The sequence below is a fragment of the Aquarana catesbeiana genome, linkage group LG04 (assembly GCF_042186555.1).
Source record: "Aquarana catesbeiana isolate 2022-GZ linkage group LG04, ASM4218655v1, whole genome shotgun sequence".
NCBI lineage: Eukaryota > Metazoa > Chordata > Amphibia > Anura > Ranidae > Aquarana > Aquarana catesbeiana.
The window spans coordinates 492,920,307-492,938,141 of NC_133327.1; the positions used below are offsets into that span (position 1 = coordinate 492,920,307).

Here is a 17,835-nt window from a genome sequence, read left to right on the forward strand (position 1 = left end):
CCCAGCCCTACTAGTATGCACTGCATATTGGCACATTATGAAAGACTTACCTTGAAATGAAGCCCTCCAGTGGCGCACTGTCACTGCTGCAGAGGCTTCCCTCTTCACCTGGTATTCCTCATGGGTTCACAGGCTGCGGCCGCTTGAATGGCTGAACAGCGATGATGTCACTCCCACACATGCGCGTGGGAGTTACAGCCGTGGCACAGAGCTCTGCAGAAACGGCACGGACATGCCGTTCCTTCAGAGTGTATGCGCCAGGGACGTCACCGGCTGCTGCTCACTAGAATATCTTCTAAACAGTGCACATTTAGGGGATATTCATTTGACCAACAGGGAAGCTTTATTAAAAGCTTCCCTGTAGGTAAAAATAAAAATGGAGAGTTTACTACCACTTTAAATTTTACACATTGCACTTTCTGAAATAAATGTCACAATGTAGTAAAAGTATCTACCCATATTACAAGCAGCTTTTGAATTGCTGTGCAACATGAATTTACATAATTCTCTAACCTAAACTCTCTTGTGAATATTTAGTTTGTACTGACACTGTCACTTTTTCTATTTAAGGCAGTGTCATTGCATTCTGATCGTTGGGCATTACTTTGGCTCGCTGGTGTTGCAGCCTTGCAGAAATCTGTGTACCCAGCTAGTGCAGTCCCTTAAATTGTGTGCTACCCCAAAAATCAATAACATACATATGTGTTTGTGAATTATACAGATGATGCTAACCTGTTATTACTTTTTTTTTCTTCTTCTTTTCCTATAAAATATCTGCTGATCTTACCAGTTCATTTTCTTTCTCTTAATCTGACCATGCAAAGCAGGGAAGTAGACTCATGCTGGTATGGTCAGTTTATGTATCTGGGCTTGGAGTTACAGGATGCTGTGCCTACGCACAGTGTGCCTCTACCTCTTGTGATCAACTTTATAGCCACGCCTCCCTCCCAGCCCCAAATGTACAGGAAGGATACTGCCTGCCGATTGCACAAATAGACAGAAATGTAAAAGAAAAAAGCTGCACCACCCCCTTCAGTTCATACACGGCCAGCTTAAAGCGGAACTAAACCCATCGATTTAGGTTTAAAAAAACAACTACATTCCTGACACAGCATGCCCCTGTGTTTTCCTGGCTGAAATGACTGACAGCGGCTCCTAGCTGGAGTCCCAATGTTGAAATTGTATCAGTACGCTGTGTCCTATGGAGAGAGTGGTCCCCAGCTGTGCCTTGGTAACCTCATCTGTCACACGCTCACTTCAGCAGCTGGGTAAGTGAATCACTCACTGCATAAGATCTTCTTCTGTATGCAATGTGCTTTTGATAGCATGACAGGACATGACAGGAGTCACGGTCAATCATTTCAGGCAGTACTGAAAGAACTAAACTAAGAAGGGAATGCCTTCGCAAACACACAGCGCTTGCACATTACAGAGACTTCCCAGCTATTTAAAGCCTATGACAGGTGAGGTCACTTGGCAGCCAATCGAAGAGGATTGCCCTTCTTGGTGGAGGGATTCAGGCTGGGTTCACACTGGTACGACGCGACTGTTGTACTACTGTCATCCTACTTTGCCCTGCGACATCAGTCCTACATTGGTGCTACTTCGGTCCTACTTCCATCCGACAATATCCTCACAATATCGATATCAGGTATTACTTGTTGGGCATCGAGTAGAAAATCAGCCGATCGGTCGCAGAAAAGAAAATCGGGCGAAAATTTCCGATCGTGTATTCCTGCCATTGGTTTTGTACATTTTACAGATGATTTAACTTACCATATTTATCGGCGTATAACAGGCACAGGCGTATAACACACACCTTCATTTTAAATCGGAAGTTTCAGGAAAAAAAACTTACATTTTAAATAAAGAACTTTTAAAGCAAAATTAGCATCACAGTTCATCTATGCAGCCTCACCAGTGCCGATCTGCAGCCACTAAATTGCCCAAAAATGCAGCCTGCTCAGTGGCCATCTGCAGCCAATAAATTGCCCAAAAATGCAGCCTGCTCAGTGCCAGTCTGCAGCTTCAACTTTCCCATCATTGCAGCCTCGCCAGTGTTGGATTACACAGTGTTGGATTATCCCTACTGTCTCCGAGGGAAGAGGAGCGTGCACCACTGAATTACACAGAGCCGCGATTATGCTTATTGTGTCCTGTGTACCCGGCACTCTGTCACTCACAGTCACGCCTTCTGGTCCTGCTCATATGATAGACAGAACAGTGGCCCAATGCGGGGCCAGGGGGCGTGGCTGTGCATGACGGACGCCGGGTACGCAAGAGATCGCGGCTCTATATAATTCAGCGGCACTCGCTCCTCTTCCCTCAGAGACCGCAGGGATCGGCGTATAACATGCACCCACGATTTTCCCCTGATTTTCAGGGGCAATAAGTGTGTGTTGTACGCCAATAAACACGGTATTTACTAAAGCCTACACTCCTATGCAGTGCATTCATTGTAACTGTTTACAGAGTGCTTTCACATCAAAATAATGTTGCTTTTTGCCTTTTATATGTCTCTGAAAAAATGCACAAAAATTTAAAGCTGATTTCCAGGTTTTAGTGGTCCAAACAATGTTGTGTTCTGGCAACGAGATGAGACCTTTCCGTCCTGCTCTTGGAACAAAATTGAGTCGAGCTGAACACTCCTCGGCCATTAACAGAGAACTTTGTATTCTATTAATGAATATGTAGCTTCCTCTGGCTGAATTGGAGATCATGATGTCATCCATCTGCCTCTCCGCCTCAGCCAGTCAGAGGAAGATTTGTATTCATTCATAAAATATAAAGCTCCCTGTGATACAAAACAAGAGTGGGAAGGAAGGTCTTGTTATGCTGCTGGAACACAGCACTGTATATTGTATGCAGTTAAGGCTACATAGTGCAGTTTTTTTATGGTGCTCCCAAACACTGCATCTGTTAGCTAAGTAAATAGTTCATTTGGTCCAGCTTGGTCCAAATGAACTATTCAAACTTTAATAAAAACTTTAAAATGTGGCCTGCTTCACAGTTGCTCAATAAGGTTTTAAAAACACGTGCCAAACAAAGGAGCAGCTCTAAAAATACCCTTTTGTGTTTGCTCAGAGCAAGTAAGGTAGCAAATTTTTATCAATACAGCAGGCTTTAACTACTTCAGCCCCGGAAGATTTTACCCCCTTCCTGACCAGAGCGTTTTTTGCGATTCGGCACTGCGTCGCTTTAACTGACAATTGCGCGGTCGTGCGACGTGGCTTCCAAACAAAATTGACGTCCTTTTTTTCCCACAAATAGAGCTTTCTTTTGGTGGTATTTGATCACCTCTGCGGTTTTTATTTTTTGCGCTATAAACAAAATACGAGCGACAATTTTGAAAAAAACGCATTATTTTTTACATTTTGCTATAATAAAATATCCCCCAAAAATATATAAAAAAACATTTTTTTTCCTCAGTTTAGGCCGATCGTATTCTTCTACATATTTTTGGTAAAAAAAAAATCGCAGTAAGCGTTTAATAATTGGTTTGCGCAAATGTTATAGCGTTTACTAAATAGGGGATAGTTTTATGGCATTTTTATTAATAATTTTTTTTTTTTTACTAGTAATTGTGGCGATCAGCAATTTTTATTGTGACTGCGACGTTATGGCGGACATTTTTGACACATTTTTGGGACCATTGTCATTTATACAGCGATCAGTGCAATTAAAAATGCACTGATTACTGTGTAAATGGCACTGGCAGTGAAGGGGTTAACCACTAGGGGGCGGGGAGGGGTTAAGTGTGTCCTAGGGAGTGATTACTAACTGTAGGGGGATGGGCTGTATGTGTGACGTCACTGATCTCTGCTCCGATGACAGGGAGCAGAGATCGAGTGACACTTGTCACTAGGCAGAACGGGGAGATGCTGTTTACAACGGCATCTCCCCGTTCATCCGCTCCGTGAGGCGATCGAGTCCGCGGGACCCGCGACCCGACTCACGGAGCTCCCGGCCGGCGCGCGCACGCAATGGCACGGGGGGGAATTCAAATGGACGTACAGGTACGCCCATTTGCCCAGCCGTGCCATTCTGCCGACGTACATCGGCGTGCGCCGGTCGGGAACCGGTTAAGAGCTTATTGTAATGATCTCTAGTGATAATTTTGCAGCAGCAAAGAAATCTTGCTTATTGTGTCCAAAGCTTGTACTTCATGTATATACACTGTGTATGGTACTCTCCAAACAGCATCAGCTATTTTTTTACTTTTATGGGTTTTACAGTAATTTTTAGTGATATTGGTGCATACTTCTCTTCCAGCAAGAATTTTACATGCAAAATAGGTAATAGGCAAATGGCCTTAAATGAATTATAGAAATTCACATTTTTATTTTCGATATGCTGCCACTTGGCTTATATTTAATCTCTAAAGCAAACACTGCTTTAGAAACACTTTTTTGTTGGTGCACTTGCAGTGTGTATGCTGTACCTGATGTTTGTATTTCCATGTGCATAGTAAATGCTTTGGGCCAGTGCATCTTGTTTTGCTGATGCGACACATGAATGCATTTTTTAATTTTTTTTTTTGTTCAATAAATCCACTGTTGAAAAACATACAGTATGTAACCATATGTCAATTATAAATATGAGGGAGAACCTGTGTTAACATACTTTGGGCTTGTGCAGATGGACGTAGTTACATAGTTTGTGAGGTTGAAAAAAGACAGAAGTCCATCTAGTTCAACCAAAAAATAAATAAATCATACAATCCCATATACATAATCCTTCACTCACAGTTGATCTAGAGGAATGTGATAAACCCCAGCAAAGCATGATCCAATTTGCTACAGCAGGGGAAATAATTCCTTCCTTATATTCCGAGAGGCAATCTGATTTTCCCTGGATCAACTTTACCTATCAATGTTAGTACCCAGTTATATTATGTACATTGAGGAAAAAATCCAGGCCTTTTTTAAAGCAAGCTACTGAGCTGGCCAGAACCACCTCTGGAGGGAGTCTATTCCACATTTTCACAGCTCTTACTGTAAAGAAACCTTTCCATATTTGGAGATGAAATCTTTTTTAATCTAGACGTAAAGAGTGCCTCCTTGTCCTCTGTGATGACCCTAGAGTGAATAACTCAGCACCAAGTTCACTATATGGACCACTTATGTATTTGTACATGTTGATCATATCCCCCTTTAACCTCCTTTTCTCAAGAGGAAATAGATTCAGTTTCTCTAATCTTTCCTCATAGCTGAGCTCCTCCATGCCTCTTATCAGTTTGGTTGCCCTTCTCTGCACTTTTTCCAGTTCCCCCGATATTCTTTTTGACAACTGGTGCTCAAAACTGAACTGCATATACAGGGGCAAAATTTTCTCTCTCTGTCTCTGTCTCTGTCTCGTGAGGGCCGACCATTTTGCCTGACATTCTTTGAACCATTAAAATTTGCTCTAAGTGTGTTTGTTCGAGCACTAATACACTGCCCAACAAGAATTCTCTTGCCTTTGTGGCTGTGTGTGAGTAAAGAGATGAACTTGGGCGTGTTATTTGGATATACCGTATTTATTGGTGTATAACACACACCTTCACTTTAAGAGGGAAGTTTCAGGAAAAAAGTAAATTTTAAATAAAGAACCGTGAAGCAAAATAAGGGTCAGTGCCCATCTGCAGCCTCACAAGTGCCTGAATGCTGCACCCACCATTTGCATCAATGCAGCACCCCGATTGCCAGGAATGCAGCACCCACCATTGCCATCAGTGCAGCCTGATTGATGCCCATCCATCTGCAGCCTTGGAGGGAACAGGAAGTGGCGGGACGAGCGCCAAAAGATTACATGCAGGTAAAACTCCTGTTTTCTCGGTGGCCTCTTTAATAGAAAGTCCCGCCTCCTTAGATGGACAGACCAGTCATCCAATGGCAGCCGTGGAGACGGGACTTCCTATTACAGAGGCTGCCGTGTAAACAAGAAATACTCCTGTATGTACGGCGCTTGTCCCGCTTCCTCCCTGTCCCCTCCAAGGCAGCCAGCAGATATATCTTTTGTGGCCCTGGTGCTGGGAGATCGTTGGGGGCCACAAAAGATATATATATATGTCCAGATAACCAGGCAGGCCGTTCAAAACCGGAATGTGGGCCACGATTGGCCCACGGGCCGGACTTTGGACATGCCTGCCTTAGACCATCCAGAGTAAGAATCATTAACCACTACTCTCAATTCTGTCTTTTAGCCAGTTTTCTATCCATTTACAAATTGATCTTTTCAAGCCTGTAGACTTTACATTACACATTAGCCATGTGTGGGGAACTGTGTCCAACGCTTTTCCAAAATCCAAGTATACTACGTCCACCGCCACCCCTCTGTCCAAGGTTTTACTTACCTCCTCATAAAAAGAAATCAGGTTTGTTTCTTAACTCCTGTTATTCATGAATCCATGCTGTCTGTTGCTTAAAATATTTTTTTCCAGTAAGAACTCGTCTGTGGTCTTTTATTAAACTCTCCAGTATCTTCCCGACTATAGAAGTTAAACTAACAGGTCTATAGTTACTTGGTGAAGACTTTGATCCTTTTTTAAACATGGGCACCACATTGGCCCTACGCCAATCTAGTGGTACCATTCCAGTAAATAGCAAGTTCCTAAATATTAGAAACGATGGCTTTGAAGTGACAGTGCTCAGTTCTTTTAAGATCCGTAGGTGAATGCCATCTGGTCCAGGTGCTTTATCCACCATTATTGTCTAAATATTTCCGGACCATATCACTTTTGCGCTATTGTGGATCATTTGGGGCTGTGTCACTACCACCCCCATTATGGACATGAGCTCCCCCATGCTCCTTTGCATACACAGCTGAAGAAAGTATTTAATAAATTGGCCTTCTCTTTGTCCCCAGTCACCCACTCAAGATTATTTTGTAAAGGGCCTACGTGCTCAGTCCTGACCTTTTTACTATTAATATATTTGAAGAATTTAGTTTTTTTTCCCATTTCCGTCTTTCAGGACAGCACCATAGAGAGACCTTGGCTCCTCCCCTTCTGAGGAAACACCGCCTTCAACTTAAAGCTTTAAACCTCACCGCTCTCCCCCGGCCCCTCAGTTCTGGTGTTTCCTCCGGTGGGGAGACATCGCAAGGAACCAGGGCCGCACAGCTAGGGAGGCTGAGGCTAATTGCAGGCTGACCAAAGGGGGCGCTCTCTCTCTGGCTCTCTCCTGCTCATTTTTTCTAAGAAAGCTGCAGTCTAAGGGGCTAGGGTGGCTGAGTACCTTTTAGAAGACTGCACATCACGCTCCCCCAGCTTCTCTTAGTGAAGTTGTAAGCTGGGGGGGTCCGTTTTCTTTCTTGCCTAGCAGTGGCATAGGCGGAGGCACAGAAGACCGCCCTGCACTTGCAGCCAGCGTGGGAGCTCTGAGCGCTGGGTCGGAGGACGGGTGACGTCATTTCCGGCGGAGGTCGGTGTTTCCGTCTGACCCGTGACTTCCGGTTCCGGTCGCGGTGTTGAAAACGGACCGCGCGTTCGGCTGGTGCTGCCTCTGACCTGCTGTGGGGACAGCACACAGGGGCTTGGATCACCACTGCACTCTAAGGAGATGTCGGAAGCAGAGGCTTCAAGAACCGCTCCAGGAGAATCCTGCACCAGCCACTCTAAGGTAAGAGGAACCCTGGGGTGGTGTTCCCTTACCGCTTCCTGTAAAGCTCCACAGGTGTAGAACTCCCCCTGGTGGTGAAGGGGGGGAAAGGGTTGTGACTGGGTCCCTGGTGATGGTTGGTCCCGGGAAGTGCACCCCTGGTGGCCCTCCGTGGTAGTGCTGGTGAAAGTTTGCTGATTGCTCCCTACTTTTAACTTGTTTTCCAGGGCAAAGCTACAGAGAAAAGCAAGTCGCCCCACAGTGCCAAGAAGAAATGCCCCTCATGTAAAATCACAATGGGGGAATCTTGGTCTAAACCCCTCTGCAGGGATTGTATAGAGGGGCTAGTAAGGGAGCAATCTGGAGAACAGTCTTCAGATTTAGCAGCATCCGTGAAAGAACTTTCCAATACGGTGCAGACTTTTAAAACATTATTTGCCAGTCTTCAGTTGCCACAGCCGCAGGTTGTTTCTCCACCAGCACAGCAGAGTGTTCCTCAATCCTTAATGGATGCTCCCTCGGGAAGTGGAGAGAATCCAGGAGGTGCCAGATTCGAGGTTGAGGAAGAGCCTGATAGCGGGTTCTCAGATCCCCAGGGGGAATCAGAGGGAGAGGAGGTGGAAGGGGAATCCACAAGATCCTCTCGCTACAAGCTTTCCCTGGAGGAGGTGGAGGAGCTCCTAGGAGCCATTCATACCACCCTAGGAATCCAGGAGGAAAGGAAAAAACTTTCACTCCATGACCAGATGTACAAGGGACTAGGGGAACATAAAAGGAAGGTGTTCCCGGTCCATGAGGTCTTAGTCGACGCCATCAAAAAGGAGTGGCAAGACCCCGAAAGGAAGCCTTTCCTTTCAAAGGCACTTAAGCGTAGGTTCCCCTTTGCAGAAGAGGAGGCGCTGGTATGGAACAAATCGCCTAAGCTAGACGCAGCCTTTTCGCAGGTCTCCAGACACACTGACTTGGCCTTTGAGGACATGGGGGCACTCCCAGATCCCATGGATAAAAGGATAGATTCCCTCCTGAAAAAATCCTGGGACTCTTCCATAGGGAACCTCAAACCTGCCATGGCGTCCACGGTGGTGGCACGAAACATGGAGTATTGGCTAACGCAAATTAAGGCGCATATAGAGGCGGGTACGCCTAAGGAAACAATCCTTTCGTCTTTTCCCATGCTCCTTAAAGGAATAGCTTACCTGGCAGATGCGTCAGCTGAATCGGTGCGTATGTCTGCAAGATCAGCCGCATTGTCCAATTCGGCAAGAAGAGCCCTATGGCTTAAAACATGGCAGGGAGATACCGCATCCAAGGTTAAACTCTGCGGCATTCCTCTCACGGGGGACTTGCTTTTCGGGCCAGGTCTGGAAGCTGTATTGGATAGAACGGCTGACAGAAAAAAGGCATTTCCTTTTAAAAGAAAACCGGCAGAGACTAAAAGAAAGTCTCGGCCGTGGAAGAAGTTGGACCCCCAAAATCTGATCAACAGAAAAAGGGGTGGGGACAAAAAGGGAAGGGGCGTGGGGGGGGCTATTTTTCGCCCTCCTGAACAGCCCAAAAAGACAAAGTGACAGAATAACGGTGGGAGGAAGACTGGGGGCCTTCCTTCCACAGTGGGAGATGATCACCTCCAACAATTTTATTTTGGAAGTCATAAGAAGAGGGTACAGGTTGGAGTTTGCAGAACCTCCACCATGCAGACTCCTCGTAACCACGCTTCCGAAATGTGCAGAGAGGTCAGCGGCTCTCCTTTCCTCCCTCCAGGAGTTGGAGGAACAGGAGGTGGTAGTTCGAGTGCCAGAAGGAGAGACGGGCAGAGGCTTTTACTCCCACATTTTTGTGGTGCGCAAACCCTCGGGGAAGTTCAGGCTCATCCTGAACCTGAAGCCTCTGAACGTCTCTCTCACCTACAGGAGGTTCCGAATGGACTCAATCTATTCGGTAAAGACACTTCTTCCTCCAAACTGCTTTATGGCATCGATAGACTTGAGGGATGCCTACCTGCACATTCCCATTGCAGATCAGTGTCAAAGGTTCCTCAGGCTGGCAATAAATACCAGAGAGGGGACCTTTCACTGGCAGTTCAGGGCCCTTCCCTTCGGGCTATCCTCTTCCCCCCGCATCTTCACCAAAGTCATGGTAGAAGTCTTGGCTTTCCTACGGATCAGGGGCATTTCAGTGATCGCTTATTTAGACGATCTACTACTTTTTGCCCCTTCCGCGGAACAACTGTCGCAGGACCTGCAGTTGACAAGGAACATCTTAGAGGGTCTAGGTTGGCTCTTAAATCTGGAGAAGTCCAATCTGACTCCTTCGCAAAAGGTAATCTTTTTAGGTTACCTGTTGGACTCAACAAAACAAAAGGTCTTCCTGCCTATGGAGAAAATCCAGAAGGTAGACAGGGCAATGTTGTTACTCCAGGGCAGCCAACAAATATCAGTAAGAAAGGCTATGTCAGCCTTGGGGTTACTGACGGCAGCACTTCCAGCAGTCCAGTGGGCAGGATTACACTTTCGCCCCTTGCAACTATTTATCCTGAGCATTTGGGACCACAGTCAGGAATCCTTGGATTCCCTGATAACTGTACCGGACCAGGTCAAGAGATCCCTATGGTGGTGGCGGAAAGAAGCCAATCTCTCTCAGGGTCTGGAATGGGTTCTGCCGGTGTCCAGATGCGTCACGACCGATGCGAGTGGCATGGGTTGGGGGGCGCATATGGAGGACCGGGTGGCTCAGGGAGGCTGGCGGAAGGAGGACGCAGGAAGATCCTCCAACTGGAGGGAGCTGAAGGCAGTAGCCTTGGCACTCAAAACTTTTCAAAAGGAACTTCAGGGACAGCATGTGAGAGTCCGGTCGGACAACTCCTCAGCTGTAGCCTACATAAACAGGCAGGGGGGTACCAGGAGCAGACCTCTGTGGACCCTGGTAGAAAGCATTCTCAGATGGGCCGAATTAAACGTCCTATCCCTCTCGGCAGTGCATCTGAAGGGAGATCAAAATCTGGTGGCGGATTACCTCAGCAGGAAACGGCTGAGGGAAGGCGACTGGGTTCTGAATCAGGGGGTTTTCGAAGCAATATCCCAGAAATGGGGAAGGCCATGCATAGACCTCTTTGCCTCGAGAGAAAACAGGAAGGTGCATCTCTTCTTCTCCCTAAACAGGTGGGATGGAGCTCTAGGGATAGACGCACTGGCTCAGAGTTGGGCTTTCGACAGGTGTTATGCCTTCCCCCCACCTGTACTAATCCCAGCCGTCCTAAGAAAATTCCAACTGGAAAACACAACTCTCATTCTTATTGCGCCACATTGGCCCAGGAGGCCTTGGTTCTCCATCCTGAGAAGTCTGGCAGCGGAACCCCCCTGGCTTTTGCCAGTTCAGGAGAATCTCCTTTCCCAGGGGCCAATCTGTTGTCCCCAGGTGGGGAGATGGAGCCTCGCGGCTTGGCTACTGAGGAAGAACTGTTGAAGAACAGAGGTTTCTCAGATAGCTTGGTAAAGACCCTCCTTAACTGCAGGAAAAAAGAAACCCAGGTCATCTACCAAAAAACGTGGAGGCGTTTTAATAGCTGGTGTACAGAAACTTCTTTTGATATTCACAGCTCTATAGCGGTCTTAGAGTTCCTGCAGGCAGGGGCGGACAAGGGGTTAGCCCTTGGCACCCTGAAAGGACAGGTTTCTGCTTTGAGTGTGTTTCTGGAGAAACAACTAGCCTCCGATCCTTGGGTCATTAGATTTTTTAAAGCATTGAGTAGGCAGAGACCTCTGAAGGTCCCCCCCTTCCCAATGTGGGATCTTTCCTTGGTCCTACAAGCACTTACAGGGGAACCCTTTGAGCCATTGGAGACGTGTACACTAAAATGGATTAGCCTCAAAACGGTGTTTTTGGTGGCAATCACTACGGCAAGAAGAGTAAGTGAACTCGAGGCCCTCTCCATTAGGGCCCCCTTTTTTCAGGTATTCCCGGACAGGGTAATTTTTAAGGCCGATCCGGCCTTCTTACCGAAAGTAGCCTCGGTTTTTCATAGAGGCCAGGAAATTGTTTTGCCCACCTTTTGTTTGAATCCTGTGAGGGAACAGGAACATAGGTTTCATAAACTAGATGTAAGAAGGTGTGTCCTGCAATACTTGGAGGATACAAAACCATTTAGAAAATCTGATTCCTTTTTTGTGTTATTTTCAGGAACCAGGAAGGGAGGCAAAGCCTCGAGGCGCACTTTAGCTAGGTGGCTAAGGTTAGCTATCAGTCAGGCTTATATAATTAGCGGGTTAGAAGCCCCTAAGGGTATCAGGGCACACTCCACAAGGGCAGTGGCGACCTCTCAGGCCGAGTGGGCTGGTGCGTCTCCGGAGCAGATCTGTAGAGCGGCAACGTGGTCTAGATTCGACACGTTCGTGAAACACTACAGATTGGACCTTCTGTCAGCAAAAGACCAGGCTTTTGGGCGTAAGGTTCTGCAGGCAGTAGTCCCACCCTAAGGTAAGGTGCTCGCTCATCCTCTCTATGGTGCTGTCCTGAAAGACGGAAATGGGAAAATCGGAGTTACTTACCGGTAACGTCCTTTTCCAGGAGTCTTTCAGGACAGCACAGTTACCCACCCTACTGTAGGGATATTCGTGAAGGAGTTCATCGCAGAAGAACGTCAGGTAAGATCAAAGTTATTATGACGTGTTCTTGTGTCTCCCCAGCTAACCGGAGGTCCTCTTGAAGAACTGAGGGGCCGGGGGAGAGCGGTGAGGTTTAAAGCTTTAAGTTGAAGGCGGTGTTTCCTCAGAAGGGGAGGAGCCAAGGTCTCTCTATGGTGCTGTCCTGAAAGACTCCTGGAAAAGGACGTTACCGGTAAGTAACTCCGATTTTTTCCTAATATCTTTTGCAATCTGTCGTTCGTTTCGGATTTTTGCATCCTTGATTTCCTTTTTACATATTCTGTTATATTCGTATTGCAACTTGCTTTGTTTTTTCTTTGAGATAAGCTTGAGACATTTCTGAGATCATTCACAGTTCATTGACTGGTGCTTTTGCTTCTACATTCCCATTGCCTTGTAGGCAGCGAGAAGCAGTTGTAACGTAAAGAAAAGCCCCTCAAGACAGACACTAAAGCGAATCAGACATTGCATGTACTGTAGATACAACTGAAATGTATTAGTGTGTTATGAAGACATGTGTAACTGGCATTTTAAATCATATTTAATGCTTTATTGTTCTCATTTCAGTGTATCAAAGCAGCATTCTGTTGTCCCAAGTCAGGTTTTTGAACCTGAAGATGGTACTTACAAGGATTTTTCAATGAGTAAGAATAATAGGTTTACCAGTGCTGGTCAAGCCTCCAAGAACATCATCCAGCCACCATCTTGTGTTCTGCATTTTTATAATGTCCCCTTGACAATGGATGAAAGTATATTTCAAAAGGTAATCAATTATGCTTTCCCTTGGTTGCTTTATTATTTGGGCAGTGGAGGGTGCTCGAATCTGGCTAATGCAGGTGGGGCTTGCAAGAAAAAGTGTATATGGTACTGTTTTACAGCTCTTGTAAATCTGACAACTCCTCTAGAGCCTGCTACACATTGCGGCCATGATCCATGGTGCTGTTGGTGGTGTAGTGCTCTGTACACGGTACACCCCAATACACAGCCCTGGAGTGAGTATTCATCATAATGTTCACAGTGGCAAACGCTCATTGGTCAGCATGACCTCACTAATCAGTGAGAAAATGTTTCTTTATTCTGTGACATCAGAAGAAGAAGCCTCAAATGCGTTTCTCATGGATCAGTACGGTCATTTGGCTGTGCTGACCAGTGAACGCTTGCTGTTGCGAGCATGATGGAAACTCACTGTGGGGCTGTGTTTTGCAGTGTATGAACTGCTATACTAGCAGCACAAGGCATTACGGTCACTATGTGTACGGTCACTATGTGCAGCAGGGTTTAGAATGGTGGCCAGGATATTTGGAGTTCACCTTCTCATTTTTCATGAATAGGTGAATTTAGGGGATGTACCATTCTTGTCTACAGTTTCTTTATGTTCAGTGCTAACAGAATTGGAATTTTTTATTTATTTTTTTTTTAGTTTTATTTAGGTAAACCTAAAATATTATTCAAAAGGTCCCAAGCACACTTACCAGCTAGTCAGCAAAATCAAACAGACGAAACTGTTAGAACAATTCATGTTAAAAACAAAAAGGTGTTTTTTTTGTTTTTTTTTTGCAAGCATTTTTAAATATATGTAAAGCTATACTGCCATGCCAAGGCTCCACCACAAAGTTTGAACTCCCATCCTCAGACAAGCTGTATATAACATTGAATAAACTGTGAGCAGGTATGCCTTGGAGGTATACCTTAAAGTTGCAGGGACACACCAGAAGCCCAGATTCAGTAAATGGCAGCTAAAGACATCAAGCAAAGTAAAATTGTAACCACTCATTTTTTACATAAAAAAAAAAAAAAGAGAAATTTCCAGTCAGAAACTAGAGCTTGTTCCAAATGTTTGTTGAGCGAACCTTAAAGCGGGGTTCCGACTAAAACATAAAAAAAATAAAATTCAGCAGCTACAAATACTGCAGCTGCTTTTAATAATCGGACACTTACCTGTCCCACGGTCCAGCGATGTGGGAGAACGAAGCCCCACTCGTCTCCCCCTCCTCTCTGCGGCGCCGGCATTGTTACTGTGGGCGCCCGGCTGTGGCTTCACAGCCGGGCACGTACTGCGCATGCGCGAGCAGTGCTGTGACTAGCCAGGCAATCATCTAGGACCTGTGATGTGTCCCAGATGATTGCCAAGTGGATTTACTTAAGAGGGTTTCTGCTCCCCCCCCCCCCCCCCCAAAAAAAAAAAAAAATGACATGCCAAATGTTGGATGTCAGGGGTCACCTTCTCTTAAAGCAGAAGTTCCATTTTTGGGTGGAACTCTGCTTTAAATGCTTTACCTAAAAAAGTCTGGTACAAAGCTGAATTTAATGCAGCTGAATGAGTTGGAGAATTCTCCTCATATCTGCCCGCATAGGGCTGTGTAAAGATCAATACTGGGAAAAAGACTGTCGCATAGGAATCAGCTACTACTGCTCTGTCTCTTTATAAAATGCAGACTATAATACCAATGTGATGGGTGCACCTATATTAAAGCTGAGGTTTAATCTGCTTTATTTGTCTTCCCTGAATTCTCATTTGCTCCCTCATCACCATGCTAATGAAACTTTTAAACAAAAGCTTTTGGTTTTTATTTCATAACTTATAGAAGAATGAGTGATGTCCTCATTAGGTCTCTGTGCTTATCTTTGCTATGCAAGCAGATCATGGCTGACAGAGGGGCTAAAGGGTGCATAGCTTTCTAAACCATCACACCGCAATCACTACCTTTTTTTTTTTTTTTTTTTTTTTTTTTTTTTAATAGTGGTTTTAAACACTTATGCCCACCCAGTAAAGTGACTAGCCTCAGGTTATACAGAGATGAATCTTCCTATATAGGTTGTACTTATTTATCTGCAGCCATCTCTTCGCTACATCCTCCTAAAACACACAGATCAAAGGCTGTTTCTCAGCAGTTAAAGGCAGGGATGGGGCTCTCACATCACCCACACACTGCACAGCTATACCACAGAATTCAGTGAAACCTGAGTGGAGAGAATGGGCACTTCCCACCTTTACACATAATCATAGGGAAATATACATGGCTAAGGCTGTCAGCTGCTATGTGCTGGGGGGGGGGGCGGCATCAGCTGGGATGCTTTGGAGTCCACTTCAGGACTTATCTGCATGAGGAATAGACAACAGAGAAAATTACACTCTGGGCTTCGGATTGAGGGTATTACACACAATAGAGGGATATGCTTTTTTCATGTTAGAGCTTTACAACCACTTTAATACTCCCCTCAATAGCCCTCAGCCTTGATGCAAGCCGTGGGCTGGCTCTTGGGAGGAATTCTGCAAATATTAAAATGCCTTGATGGATGAATGTCAGTCTGGAAGAGTGGCTAGTCTTAGGTAGGCTGCATTTATGTCCAGATTGCTCTAGATAACACACTATGTGATGCTAAACCTTAATGAATGAAAGAACTGAAATTCGGTGAATGAAAAGGACAAGCAGGGGTGCATGCGCGGAGTGTAGTGAGGCGGACATGCATTGCTAGAGCTCCGCACCTCTGAGGAGAGAAGAAACAGATAAAGCGGAGACTGCAGGCTCTAAAGGTACCCAGTTGAACCTCTTTGCCCCTGGGAACAAACTGTGAAAGTTTGGGCAGAAAAAATGGTACTGGGGGGAAGCCGTGGCAAAACTAAAAATCACCTCACAAAGAACTCACAGGCACACACCGTGACTAGAGCAGCGCCAGTCACCTCACCATATACAGCTTCAGTGCGCTCTCACAGACAGAAAATGTCACAGCAAGACTCTCCATTTGAGTCAGAAAATGAACAAATTCTCTCACAGAACTCACCACAAACCTCCTCAGCATCCCCAGCATTACTGTTACAATTTGAAAGAATGCTCCATAAGGCTTTAAAACAAACCTCAGAGCAAATAACAGTCTAACAAAAGAAATAAGAGAGCTGGGAAAACTGAGAGACTTTAGAGAAGGACAACTGATTTTGGGAGGTGACTTCAACACCCCTTGATCCCCTCAGTAGACACGTCGTCAGGTAAAACGTCGGTACCACCGAACCAACTTAAACGGATAGCTAAAACACTCCATGATTCACAGTTAATAGACATATGGCGCTTACAGCACTCAGGGGAGAAAGACTTCACATTTTATTCCCATGTACACCAACTTTACACCAGAATTGACTATTTCATGATTCCACACTCACAACTTCACGCCGTTGAACAGACATCAATTGGCAACCGGACATGGTCAGATCATGCACCAATATTTTTGAGCTACCGCTTATCGGACACTCACTCACCCAAACATCATTTCTGGCCACTTAATGAAAGCCTCCTACAAATACCGGAAGTGTTAGTAGAAGTAACCAAAACACTAAATCTCTATTTCCAAGAGAACGACCAAGCAGACTGTGACCCAGGATACTGTGGGAGGCCCACAAGGTAGTTCTGAGAGGCACCCTTATCTCCCATGGAGCCCGTATTAAAAAAGAAAGAAATAAAAAGGTTTCACAACTTTTACAGGAACTTGCCACTTCAGAAGCCAGACACAAACACGCCCCTACTCAAGCATCAGAAACACAGCTGTCAACTATTCGACGCAAATCACAGACATCTTACAGTATAGAGCAAAAGCGGCCCTACAAAGCGGTCGTACAAAGACTTATGAGTTAGGGGATAAATGTGGAAAACTTTTAGCTAAAACGGTCAGAAGCCATAAATCGTCAACCTATATCCCACACATTAACACATCAGGAGGCAAAAAAGCATCCCTACCCGCACATATAACAGAGAAATTTCGGCAGTTTTACTCCAAACTATATAATCTATCGCAGGGAAACCTCCCCCAATACTATGATTGAGGAATACATTAGATCCTCCCAAATGTCAACCCTCGCCCAGGAGCTTAGAGAAGAATTAGACTCACCCATAACCCTGACAGAAATTCAGAGTGCCATAGGGAAAATGAAACCCGGGCAAAGCCCTAGGCCCAGACGGCTACACAATACAATATTACAAAACCTTTTTGCCGATTCTGGGGTCTCGTATGGTTACACTGTATAACAAGATTAGAACTGGGACAGATTTTGCTAGGGAAACATTGGGTGCCCATATCTCAATAATTCATATGGAGGGGAAAGACCCGGCGGCATGTGGAGCTACAGCCTATATCTCTGTTAAATATAGACCTTAAAATATTCACTAAAGTTCTAGCTGTCAGGTTGGCGCAGCACCTCCAGAAACTTATTCACCTAGACCAGGTTGGATTTATCCCCTCTAGGGAGGCCAGAGATAGTACTACGAAAGTGCTGAATCTGTTACATATCTCTAGATCCAGGAAGACCCCTTGTGTCTTTCTCAATACTGACGCAGAAAAGGCTTTCGACCGTGTCAGTTGGCCTTTCATGAATGCGGTACTCAGACACATAGGCCTAGGGGAGGTGATACTCAACCGGATAGCTGGTATTTACTCCACTCCCACAGAATGAGTAAAGACGAACGGTGTTCTTTCGGACCCCTTTCTAATTACAAATGGGACAAGACAGGGTTGCCCCCTGTCCCCCCTCCTATTTGCTATTTCTCTTGAGCCATTTCTTTCCAAAATTAGGTTAAACCCTGACATACACGAAATATCATTAGGTCCCATACAACATAAGGTGTCAG

The 17,835-nt window shown here is 45.5% G+C and overlaps 1 protein-coding gene across 1 annotated transcript in view; it reads left to right on the top strand.

Moving 5' to 3' along the window:
• The window catches only part of HNRNPLL (heterogeneous nuclear ribonucleoprotein L like), a 129,320-nt gene that overhangs the window by 81,659 nt on the left and 29,826 nt on the right, over nucleotides 1–17,835 (top strand). Inside the window, exon 10 of the mRNA XM_073627687.1 lies at nucleotides 12,788–12,983. Coding sequence (XP_073483788.1) covers nucleotides 12,788–12,983 — 196 coding nt within the window. The remainder of the gene's footprint in view (nucleotides 1–12,787; nucleotides 12,984–17,835) is intronic.